The sequence below is a fragment of the Daktulosphaira vitifoliae genome, unplaced genomic scaffold (genome assembly GCF_025091365.1).
Source record: "Daktulosphaira vitifoliae isolate Bord-2020 unplaced genomic scaffold, ASM2509136v1 Scaffold_5, whole genome shotgun sequence".
Lineage (NCBI taxonomy): Eukaryota > Metazoa > Arthropoda > Insecta > Hemiptera > Phylloxeridae > Daktulosphaira > Daktulosphaira vitifoliae.
The window spans coordinates 21,108,398-21,122,017 of record NW_026099576.1 but is presented as its reverse complement, the minus strand read 5'-3'; the positions used below and the strand labels follow the sequence as shown (position 1 = coordinate 21,122,017).

Sequence of the window (13,620 nt, the reverse complement as noted above, 5' to 3'; positions counted from 1 at the left end):
TATATATATATATATATATATATATTCTAATTTCTATTAAAATTTATATATTAACATGCTTTATTCTCATTAAGAGATATAAAGTGTATTCATTCCGATTACAAAGGATGATTCCCGTATCGTCATTTTTCGTCTCTACCTCCATGTTCCGGGAGTGGGTAATTTACGCGCCTGCTGCTTTCCTTGAATGTGGTAGCCGTTTCTCAGACTCTCTACCCGGAATCGAACCCTGATTACCCGTTACCCATTACAACCATGATATTGAGAGTAACTACTATCATAACATGAAACTAAAAAGTGAAAAATAAATATAGTTTAAAAAAAATTAAAAAAACACGCTTTTAAAGCACATTGAACTAAAAATTATTTTAAACTTTTTAGTTTGATGTGCTTTAAAAGAGTGTTTTTTTAGTTTTTTTTAAACTATATTTATTTTTCACAAATAGAATTATTTGAAAAGTCATCATCAATAGAGCTCACCGGAGTTGAGTTCAAGAACTCGAAAATTTGTTGAGAATTATTCATGATTCTAAAATAAACAAGACTAAAATGTTTTTTTTTTTTTTTTAACTATAATTATTTTTATTTTGAGTGTAATTGAGTTAATGATTTATGATAAATGAATCACTCTGTATAGGCTATAAACGAAATTCAATAACTCAGAAATATCTTTGAGTAAACTAATAATTTCAAATTTGTGTTGTACAGAATTTAACATATTTAGTTTATATATACAAAATGATTCCTTAACTATGCCTCACGAAGTAGCTTTGAAATTATTATTGTTAATAATTTTTTTTTTTTATATTAACGATTCATTGTTGAGCAATTTAAACGAAAAATTAATTTTGTGCTACCATTTCGAATGTCAAATGGCAACCCCAATTTTTTTCATACCATCAAATTTATTTAATCGAAAAAAATATTGTCTTACATATGGGGTAATTAAATCATGACTGATTGTTAATTATTACGATATATTTGAATAAGCTTTCACTTAAAATGTTAAGTAAAAGCCATTAGTTTATTTAGCCTAAGTAAAATTTTTGGTTCAACAAGTTATTATTAGCATATTATTTTACATCGATAAATATTTTACGAGTAACGTTTAATTTTATAACAAAAAACTAACACCTATCAATATAAAGCTGTACAAAACAAAATAATTTTCTATCTCTCCTAAAAAGCATATGTGCTTATTTTTATTATACTATTTTTTAAATAATTAAAAATTTATTTTATAAGAAAAAATACTTACAGGCAGATTAAAAAATAACTGACGTCATTCGTTGATGATAAATAAAGCTAGATGATTATGTTGGTTGATATTTCTTAACTTTATTTTATCCAACATAATGTACAAAGACTCATAAATGTATTATTGTTATTAATACAAGGGTAATTCTTTAAAAACACAGTTTTAATTCTTAACTGAATTAAAATAATATTGTATGTTAGATGGGCAGTAATAGCCTTTCTATGTCTAGACATAATTATAGTCAATAAATACGATTAGTTTATTCCAAAATGAAAAGAATTTAAACCTATTACGATAAAAATTATGATTTTTTTTTATTATATCACGCGCGAGTTTCTACTAAAAATAATAATACAAATATATTTATAATACTATACTGCTATTAAAAGTGGACTATTATCTCAATTTGAAGACGGGCCAAAATCGGGTCCTTGAATTCTTTTAAAGACCAGAACTGGACCTATGAACTTTTCAAGGGACCGTAAAAAATAATTTTTAAATACAGACCAACTAAGACCGGACCAATTTATTATTTCAAGTATAAGACTGAACCGGACCGAACCGTGGTCTAGTCTGGTTTAGTCCGAACCGGTTCAAACCGAACCATACAGAGCTCTACTATCTACTCTATTCCACAACATTTCAGAGTCTTTGTGTCTTACACTTCGTCTGCAACTCGTACTTCATTATCCTCTCCTGATAACTAAAGTACTTATGTCCTACACTTCGTCTGCACATCATACTTAGGCGTTACCCTTATTTCCTTCTTATAACAACAACCTTTCGACACCCACACTAACTCAGAGTGTCAACCGAGCACGGTAACTACTGTATACACGCACATGAATACCAAGTTAGCAGACTTGTCATCACTCGTCGCTCTCAACGCTTTTTCTGTTATTTGTGTTACGACATATGCCATCAGTGGACGATGTCCTACCCAATTTTATGTTTATATTCGACAATTTTTTTTTTTTTAGAAATATAAAATATGTACAATGAGCACAATAAGCATATATGATAAGAGTAGAAAAATTTAAATGAATCCATTTTGATGGAAGAAACCACTCATTAGTGACACTTCCCATGATTTTTTTGATTTTAGAATTTTTATTTTATATTTCCAATGACTTAATTATATTATATAATTAATTTTTTATATTATATAAAAAATATTCCATTCAATAAAATATAAAAAATGTAGGTATAAGAAACGTTTAAAAAATTATATAATAAGGTACATCGCTGACATTAAAATTTTAAACAAATATTTAATTTAGAAAAGTGAACATAGACAAAATGTAAATCACTTTGAGAGTTTCTTAAAACATATGGTTATAAGGCAAAGATTTTTTTTTTGTGGAGAGAGGTTGAAAAATACATATGGAAATTTTTCTCCCGAGGCGAAGCTCTAATTACGGAACTGAAGGAAGTAATATTTTCTTATCGCAATATTTATAAATTTATCAGTTTGATTTTGTCAATGTACATTCCTGGATAATTATTAGGATTATTTTTTCAATATCTAGCTAGTTCAACTAATTATAAGTAAATTATTTTATATAAAGGGTTTCATATACAACAAACAAAAACCCAGCACAGGAGGGTCGCTGCACAGTGGTGACGTAGCATAGTTGGATCAAGTATAATGATATTTGACAGTGATTAAAATCACTATCAAAAAAAAACTCTTCGATGCAAATCTTTTGATAGTCTTTAATTTTAAAAAATTGGTGGATTATTCCAAAAGCTGATCTGCTATTTCCTTATTTATATCATGATTAAGATAGAGTATGTCGAATGAAAAAGGGATATAAATATTATTTCTCATAGAAAAATTGTGTTGATCCATACACTTTTCAATAAGCTATAGCATTATAAAGTTAAAAATGTAAAAAATAAAATCTAGAATTTTCACACAAAAATAGCATTCGGTAGACATTTTCACCGTGAAGACAAAATAAAAATCCGAAATTTTTTTTTCTCATAATAAAGTACACTTACATTAAAGATAAGGTATCTTTAATGTAAGATATATATAAAAGTGTCAAACTATCCGGAACACTTTAAAAGTTAAGTTGAAAAAGTTAATTTTTTGTGAAAAAGTTGTCAAGTATGTATATCTTATCGGCACAATTAAAAAAAGATCTACACTGTTAATACAGAACATGACATCTCCGCCAAACTGCAACGTGCTATCCCGCTAGGTTCCTAACAGTTAGCTAAACCAGCGGTTCTTAACCTTTTATAGAACACGGACCCCCAATGATAGATTTTTAGAAATCGCGGACCCCTACAAATTTTTTGTCGAATACCTTTCTTTTACAAAACATATCAAGTTATCATAACTAAAATTATAATAACTATTTTATATTACAAATTATAGAAGCCAATATAACAAAATATACACATTTATAATTATTTTTATTAAACTTAATTTTTCATTTTAAACTTTAACATTTTTAAACACTTTATTTAAAAATATTATAAAATACATTATTTTATTCTTAATATTCTTAAAACTTAATTTTTATTTACTTAATTATTAAGTCTTTATGCGATGGTTGATGTTGAGTTGGAGATTAAAGTAGTTACTTTTATTAATTCTCCTCAACAACTGTTCTTTAATATTTCCTGATAAACCATTAATTCGTTTTTTAATGTATCATTTGATAATGCAATTATATTTAAGTTACTTGCAGCTTCTTCGCCGATCATTGCAGAAACAATAGCTTTTACAGCAGGTAATATCAAGTCTTCTGCAATCGTGTGAAGTTCCCCTGATTTCTCAATTAGTAAAGAAACTGCAAAAGATGCTTTTACAGCGCTTTCATTTGTACAATCAGTTGCAGTTTTTTTGATCAATTTCATATTTTTTCTCAATTTTTGCTCTTTATTTTTAAAAAAATCAAAGGATTTCATGGCATGTTCTTTATGCTTAGTTTCAAGGTGTCTTTTTGTTTTGATGGTTTTAAAGCCTTGTTTGATAATACCTCAAAACATATCACACATTGAGATTTTGGTTCTTCTTCAGATCCGTTGCTCGTGAAACCCATTGATAAATAATTACTATCATACTTACGATGTTTTGTTGACTTTCCTTTTTTCATACACGGAGTCTTTTCATCATCAACGTCAGAATTTTTTCTTTTTAAATTTAGCCAACGTTTCATTTTAACTTAAATGTCTTTAAGATTATTTGAAAAAACATCACGTATTAATCGTAAATTGCGTAGGTATAAAATTGATCAACTGCACTTATTGGTAGTAAATATACGACTGCTAAACCGTATCTAAATGGAGCAACACTAACCTATATAATTTATATCCCACTAAAAAGACAGTTAGCCATTTCATAACCAATAAAATATAGACTCTCAACTGACAACGTTAAAAAGCGTTTTTTTCTATTTAATATTAATTAAAATATAATACTAGATCTCTGTTGATGTTGATGGTATCCAAGTTAGGTGAACAATGACGAGTATGCACAAACCAGAAAATAATAATAAAATAATATCCGCTACAATACTGAGTGAGTTAGCTATCAGATAAATCAAAAATAAGTAGCCACAAGCGTGGTAAAATGTCGACTAACTTCGTTATGTTTTTAATTAATTTAAGAAAAATTTAATCGGTTTTGTTTACACTCATGTGTACCGCATTTCCATAGTTAGGTCGTAAGGACGTTTGTGTTAATCAGGCACTAGTATTGTCGTTAATTGTTAATGTTGGCGGAGGTCCAATAATCTATGCATAACAATACATTAGTTTTGAACTTTAATTTTAATCGTAAAAGATGTATTTAATTATTTAATCAACCTCTAAATATAGATTAAAAATCAATAGTGGTTCTAAAAAATGGATGTTTACAAATTTATTAACACATTCTTTAAATTTATTTGCAATGCTGACACTTAGATAATTTTGTTTATTTAGATTACAAATTATTAATTAAACTTAATAATAACATAAATTTTCATAAAAATATAAGATCCATAAGAAATTACAACCATAACAAGAAATTATATATGAAAATTAAATAAAAAGTATGTAATCGATCATGTATTTTGGCAATGGAATATTAAGCTTTGACGAATCTTCAGCGTTTTGGTTATTTGTTTGTATTTTCTTGTTAACATTGTCTTGATTTATTCTATTAATGCTAGTTTTTTCATAATTGACAGATTCAGAACCCTCCATATTATATATCTCAGTATATAAATGTTGGCTGCATAAACGATCTAAAAAATAATTGAAGATGAATGTATATTCATTTAAACGATTCTTCTAAATAAACAGCTCTGAACTACTATAATTATAAATTAGGTCATAGTCACTTATTATAAATATACGAACATTTTCTATGCAAGATGACTAAATTCAAATTTTTTCTTTAAAAAAATTCTACTAGAATTTTATACATTTTGTAGAATTGTATAATATACAAAATTTGGGACTTGTTTAACATGAAATTTTGATATTTTAAAATCAAATTTTGATGTTATTTAAAAAAAATAAGTAAACATTTTCGATATAAATTTTTTTTCATTTTATGATATAATTGTGACTGTGATTAAAAAGTTAATTAATAAACATAGATTTATATTTTTCATGTTTAAATAATAAAAATGAATTAGCACAATTACTATAATTTAAAAAAAAACGGTAGCATAGTGAGGTGGCACAGTATGGACGTGGCATAGTTGGGACAAGTATAGAGAATATAAAAATTGAAATAACTTTAACTTTATATTCCATGTCAGCTAGATTTATATAATATTCACGAAAATCAGCGTACTCCCTTTATAAGGTATATTAGAATAAATTAAAATACAATACCAAACATTTTAACGAAATAATAGCATATTTTTGAATATGATAACCATTAACACTATATCACGAAATATTTTTTCATATTACAAAAGATTTAATTTAAGATTAAATAAAAATGCCAATATTTTCGGAAAATTTAAAAAAATTAAGTTGAAAAATTTTAACTTGTGCGTAAAAAATGTTATTTTGCATGCCACATGTGGGCAGCTAAGGGTCAGATTTTCAAAATGTGTATATCAAATGAAAAAAAAAATATCAAAGTTTCAATATAATAAAAAATTATTTTAATTTGTTTTCAAAATGTTATTGAAGTTTTAAATACAATGTTGAATAGTGATTTTTACATAAAAATGACATTTTTCGTTAAATTCGACGGCCATTTTCATATAGAAGAATAGGTGTCTAACGAATTTTTTTTTTTTTTAATTTAAATACTGTTTGATATATAATACTTTTTACTTATAGTATTTATCGTAAGATTTAATTTGACAAATATTTAAAGCTCAGAGTATTTCCGGAAAATTTTCAAAAGTTAAATTGATAAAATTTTACTTTTTACTCGTATTTTTAAAAATTAAATCCTTCCTGTATAAAGGAAAAATATATGATTTTAAAAAAAAGTATGTCAAATAAAAGAAGGAAACATATAGTGTTTATGAAAAAAAAATTGTATTGATCCATACATTTTTTGGGGGATTTTCACCATTTACGAGGAACGAGGGCAAAATTTTCAATTTTTGATGGCAATGTCTTCAACTAGATATCATTAGTGATCTTTTGAAGTATCGTTTAGAAAAATAGGTCCAGTGACAATAAGTAGTGTCACAATCAAAAATGAACTCAACCCAGCATAGTGGGGGTGTGCCAAAGTGGAGGTGTGGGATAGTTGGGAGTATAGAAGATATCTGATTAAATGATTAAAATCACTATCATGAAAAACGCTTCGATGCAAATCTGTAGATAGTTTTTAATTTTAAAAACTTAATGGATTATTCTAGAAGCTGTTTGATCTCCTATTATACATGTATATATGTATATATAATATATATACAAAATATAAAAAGGGAAATTTTTATATTTAAAAAAAAGTATGTCAAATGAAAAAGATATATAAATAGTATTTATCATAAAAAAAATGTATTGATCCATATATTTTTCAATTAGTTATAGCATTATAAAATCTTCTTCTTTTTCCTCGCCTTAATCCCAACTACTTGGAGTCGGCCCCCTTTACCCTAAACTTCCATTTGACACAATCTCCCACATCCTCTACGCTCACATAAGATGTCCTCATATCGCATTCAATAAAATCTCTCCATCTCTTTTTTGGTCTTCCTCTACTTCTTCTTCCTTCGACATTCATTTCTACAACTGTTCTTACGGCTTCCGATTTTTCTTTTCTCATATTATGACCAAACCATCTAAGTCTATTTTTTCTCATCTTATCCACGATTGACGCTACATCTATATTCCCTCTAATATGCTCATATCTTATCTTATCTACTCTAGTCACTCCACTTATTCATCTAAGCATTCTCATCTCTGCTACACTCATTCTCTGCTCTACTTTTTTATCAACCACCCAACACAATCTGAACTATACATCATAGCTGGTCTCACTACAGTCTTGTAGAATTTACCTTTCAGTCTCATTGGAATTTTTTTATCGCATAAGACGCCAGACGCTTCTCTCCACTTCAACCACCCGCACTTAATTCTGTATCTTACATCCTCGTCAATACCACAACTCATTTGCACACTTGACCCTAAATACTTAAAACTCTCCACCTCTACGATCACGTCCTGGCCTATTGTTACTAGTCTCCTTATTTCACCTAACTCATGTTCTCCTTCATCAAACTCGTACTCTATATACTCTGTTTTACTCCTACTTATTCTTAAACTAATTTTTTCATACATTTCTGTATGTTTTCCTTTACCTTTAAATATCGGCACCACAATACTATTCCTGCATTCATTTGGAATTTTTTCTTCTAATAAGATTTTATTTAAAAGTTCCTTCGACCACCTTATGCCAACATCGCCTAATATTTTCAATACTTCTACTGGCACTTCATCTGGTCCTACTGCTTTATTCTTTTTCATTGATGCCACAGCCTCCCATGCCTTTTTCTCACTAATTAAATCTACCAGTCCCTCATTCCACGAGATATCCTCTAATGTCCCTTTGTGTACTCCTCATTCAGTAATTTTTCAAAATACTCTTTCCACCTTTTTTTCACATCATCATCACTCGAAAATAACACTTTTCATACACCTTATATAATGATAATCTTTAGACTTTTACACTCTTATCTTTACAAGTCTATAGATTTCTTTCTCGCCTTCCTTTGTTCCTAGCCTATCATACCTCTTAAACTTCGCCTTATTTACAGTACACCAGGCTTCTTTGCACAAGCGTTTATACTCCATCCAGTCTTCTCTTTCTCTCCTTTTGCTCTTCTGCCATACTTTGAACTGCTTTTTCTTACTTTCTATGATTTTTTTAACGTCCTCATCGTACCACCAGGTTTTCTTGTTTCCTGGCATTCTACTCCTACTCTCACCAACAATTTCCTTTGCAGTATTCTTTACACAATTAGCAAATTTATTTCACACATAATTTATGTCTCACTCGACATTCCACACCGTCCTCTCTTTTACCGTCTTTACAAACTCTTTTTCATTTTCCTCTTCCAATTTCCACCACCGGATCTTCGATTTTTCCTTTATGTTTATTCTATTTATATTTATTCTCTTTCCGGTACACCACAACTCCATTACCATCAGTCTATGCTGTGTAGTTACTCTTTCGTCTGTTATAACTCTACACTCTTTTACTCGCTTTACGCTCTGTCTCTTCCACATAAAATAATCGATCTGTGATCTATTACTTCCACTCTTATATGTTATATAATGTTCTTCCCTCTTTCTAAAATAAGTATTAACCACAGTAAGATCATACGATACTACAAAATTCAGTATTCTTTTTCCGGCCTCATTCTTCCCACTAAAATCATATTCTCCATGTACTCTCATATCCTCTCACTTATTACCTACATGTCCATTCATATCTCCGCCTATCACTGCATCCTCATTTCCAGGTACCCCTTGCATCACCTCAGCTATCTCTCTCCAAAACACTTCCTTGTCTATTTCATCACATCCCACTTGTGGTGCATAGGCACTTATTACATTCAGCACTTTTTCTTCGAATATCAATTTTACGACCATTATTTATAATTCTATCACTTTTCCTAGATACTTTTACTACTTTACTTTTTATTACCTCATCCATTATTATATCTACACCATTCTTTTTAACAGACTTACTTGAGTATATTGTTTTATAACCCTCGCCTATTTCCCTTGATTTGTCTTCTTTCTACTTAGTTTCCTGCACACAACAAAATGTTAACTTTTCTCCTCTTCAATACTTCTTCGAACTCTTTACTTCTACCAGTTAATATTCCAACAAGACTAATAAGGTTAATATTATCATATGATCTTGCTGTGGTTAATACTTATCTTAGAAAGAGGGAAGAACATTATATAACATATATGAGTGGGAGGAATAGGTCACAGAGCGATTATAGCATTACATTATAGCATTATAAAATAAAAAATATAAAAAAGAACTTTTTTATAAAAATCATATTTTTTATTAACTTTGATTTCCGTTTACATCATGAAAACAAAATAAAGTCCATTTTTTTTCATGATAAAGTATATTACAGCAATTTTAATTTAAGATATATATAAAAGTGTCAATATTTCCGTAACACTTTCAAAAGTTCATATTTTGTGAAAAAGTTGTCATTTTAATGGCCAGGTAAAGGGTCAAATTTATAAAAAAAATACCAAATAATAGGTAAAGACATCAGTCAATTATAAAAATAATTGTATTGATTTGGTCATTTTTGAAAATATTATGGCAGTTATAAGCACAAAAAATTGAAAAAATTAAGGATTTTTAAATTTGTAATTTTTTTGGAGATTTTCCCCATTTACGGGAAACGAGATAAATTATTTCTAAAGTTGAGAGTCATATCTTCAAATAAATATAATTTGTGATATTTTTACATAACGTTGAAAGATAACGGTTCGTTGGGAGCTGAGAAAAAGTGGTAACAGGCAAAAAAAAACATATTATAATAAAATTATTACCTATTCAACGTCGTATAATATCTAATATACCAAAAGCTCAAAATAATTATAGGTTGTCTATCAATATTCATGTATATTAATTTTTTTAGTTTATTATATATTAAAACTTTATGAAATTTTGGCACTTAGAATTATAATTAATTTTTATTATTGGGTTTCAACTTAAAAAACTATTATTTTAATAATGATTAGTTAATTTTGAAATTACTTATCATAGCAGATTCGGGATTGAATAATTCTTCACTGTATTTATTAAAGTAAATTGGTAATATATTTCGTGTTTGATTCACTTTATTAAGTGATTCTTTGTAACTTTCCAATTCAATTAAGTATGTTGATTTTATATTAATAAGTTGGACGAACTCGTTATAAGTCTGTTTAACATTATCATGTGTAATTGTATAATCTGCTATTACTCCAAAATAGTTATTTAATTTATTTCTATTAAAAAAACCTCTAGTGTATGACATTATATTTTTCACCATATATTTAAAGGACGAAGTTACTTTTTTTTCAATAATATTTCGAATATACAAACAAAGTTTATCTAAATACATTTGCTGTTTTATATGAAATAGATTTAGATTATTTAAATATTCAATTTGTTCAACAACTACAATACCAATTTCTAACATTTTGATATATATTTCATCTGAAGTATTTTTAAACGTATAGTTTGATATATAATATTGACAAAACTTCTTTAAAAATATAGCATACATACGGACAAGTAATAAGATTGGCCGAATAGTTGACATTAACACTAGCTCTTGATATCCTTGTAATTGTTTCGTATCAAAATTGTATTTCATGTAACGAAATACGTCAAAAAGTGTCAAAAAAGACCCATCAGGACACTGATATTGAAGTGGTGCAAATTTAAAATAGTCCATTACGTTAACGGCCCTATAATCTTTTACTTCTGGTAATTTTCTATATTGTACACCTGACATGAGATTTCGTTCATCAAATTTTTGATGTCCCATCATTAAATCGTAGTATAACAAATTTTTCGGATGAAAATCCCAGTGAGAATCATTTTCCAATGCCAATTTCAATAATTTAAATATTTCGTTATTATTTAATATTAATCTTTCATCTTTGAATCTCAAGTCATTATTAGTTAATCTGTTTTTTAGTTTTTTTACAACTCCAGGGAGAAATTGAATTCTATAGTCTTTCTTTTCATTAAAATCTGGACAATTCGTAAATACTTCATCAAAAGATACATAAGAACAGATAGTATTCATAAAATTTTCAATTCGTTTTACCATTGCTTTATGAATCATCAAAAACCCTTCTAGTAAATTTAATTTTCCATTTAATTGATCAAATTTACCACTTTTATTTATATAGCTCATCTCTACAGATCCTGAAACGTTATTCAAGTATAAATTTACATCCATTAATTCGAATGGATAATTTACTTTATCTTCGGATCTTAGAGCTTCTAACATAGCAATCACAATTTCGCCGTGAGATTGTATAGATTTTCCATACATTTTTAAATCATTTATTGAAATATTTGTTTTGTCTTCTTCTAATTTTAACAAGTACTTTTCATTATGTTTAAAATAATTCAAAATATACTTAGTAAAGTTACAATTTAACTCAATGTATTCTAACGCTGTAGAATAATTTAACCAAAATACAAAAAAATAAAATATTTGACATGCAACCATTTTAATGAGAAAATATAGTAAACTTATTATATGCTAAAAAAATCTCAATATAAGAATACATGATTACAACCATTCGTATTATGTCAATATTTTTAGAATATGAACTTAAAATATAGCAAGAAATATAACATTATTTTAGTCAACACCTTCATGTTAACTAATAAATGCGTCAAAGTAAGCATTTCATTTGTAATTCTTCCATATGTTTCTAAATCACTTTTTGTAATATTTGTTTTGTCTGCTTCTAATTTTAACAAAAACTTTATTAACATAACACGTAAACCAAAAAAAAGAAGTTGGCCGCACAGTTGATTTGTAGTAAACACAAAAATAAGACTAATGTAAAGTTGCACTGGTGATTAAATGAAACAAGAAGGAAAACTAATGCAAAGCCGCACTGGAGATTATATATATATTTATATATAGTTCGCTCTGGTGGGTTTTAATATAACGCCCACACTAGTGACACCGCACTGTAGTATCCTATGTATATCCGTCTAAGATGTAGGATAATTAAAGGTCTCGGTACTGACGACGATAAACGTTGTAAAATAAAACAAACCAAAACGCAGGAAAAAAAAACAGAGAACACAAAACGGAGTCATGTAACAAGTTAGATGTACGTCGAAAACGGAACATAACGCAATATCCGTAATCCATACTCAGCGGCGGCCTTATCTCGGTGTCAAAGTCGGGGAGACAACCAATTGTCATATTAATAGCTAGACGGCTGATATCGCGAGAGACACGGGTGAGCCCTAGCCTAGAGCGACGGGCGGTGCCGTGTCAAACATTATGTTTAAATAATTTGTAGTAACAAATTGAAATACATGTAATAATTAATACATATACTCAATAAAAATATTTTATCAAAACAGTATTCCCCATTTATAAAATAAAAAAAATAATATCAATTTTCTACAAAAAATTTAATTACCCTATTTTACCCCATTTTTTGGAGATACAAATATTTCAGTGCGTAACACTTAAATATTTATTATAGATAATATCTATTATCAATAAAATTATATCAAATGAAAGGGAAATATTTAAGGTTTCAATATAATAAAAATTTATGTCGATTTTTTCATTTTTTAAAAAGTTATAGCAGTTTTAAGAAAAAAAGTGAAAAATATGCCAAAATTTACATATTTTAAAAATCGTAATTTTTGGGAGGATTTGCGTCATTTACGGGGAACGAGCGAAATATTTCCAATTTCCAAGGTAAATTTCAACTAGATACAATTTGTGATCTTTTGAAGTATCGTTAATAAAAATCGGTCCAATGAGAGGTGAGAAAATGCAGTGACAGAATCAAAAAAAAAAAAATAAACGAATCATAATAAAATTAATACCTACTCATTTTCTTATTAAAGCTAAAAAGAAAAACTATTAAAACCTTAATGGTTTTAATCGTTTTTCCGAACTCTTCTTTGATAATAAAGTTGAAAAAAATTGTGTATTAAATAACCTTTTAAATTTTCATAAAAAAAAAAAGATGTTACATCATCAACACGATAAATATGTCATATCTAACTTCCTGTTAGTAAGAATGAATTTTTACTAACATACAACTAGTTTTTCAAAATTATGTCAAAGATTCCTTTAGAGTAAATATTATCAATTTTGTTACTCTATACAATTTTATGCAAAATAGTAATAAACTTAATAATAGCG

The 13,620-nt window shown here is 27.7% G+C and overlaps 2 protein-coding genes across 4 annotated transcripts in view; both read right to left on the bottom strand.

The window, feature by feature from the left end:
* The window catches only part of LOC126907938 (uncharacterized), a 19,362-nt gene extending 7,321 nt beyond the window's left edge, over positions 1–12,041 (bottom strand). Inside the window, exons 1-2 of one of the 2 annotated variants that reach the window (XM_050689654.1) lie at positions 10,470–12,018; positions 5,132–5,502 (exon numbers count right to left, since the gene is read on the bottom strand). In XM_050689654.1, coding sequence (XP_050545611.1) covers positions 5,297–5,502; positions 10,470–11,943 — 1,680 coding nt within the window. In that variant the 5' untranslated portion in view covers positions 11,944–12,018 and the 3' untranslated portion in view covers positions 5,132–5,296. Of the gene's footprint in view, positions 1–5,131; positions 5,503–10,469 lie in introns of those variants that run through there. The other variant, XM_050689657.1, reaches the window with a different exon arrangement.
* LOC126907934 (uncharacterized) overlaps positions 1–13,620 on the bottom strand; it is a 119,515-nt gene that overhangs the window by 84,267 nt on the left and 21,628 nt on the right. The window lies entirely within an intron of this gene.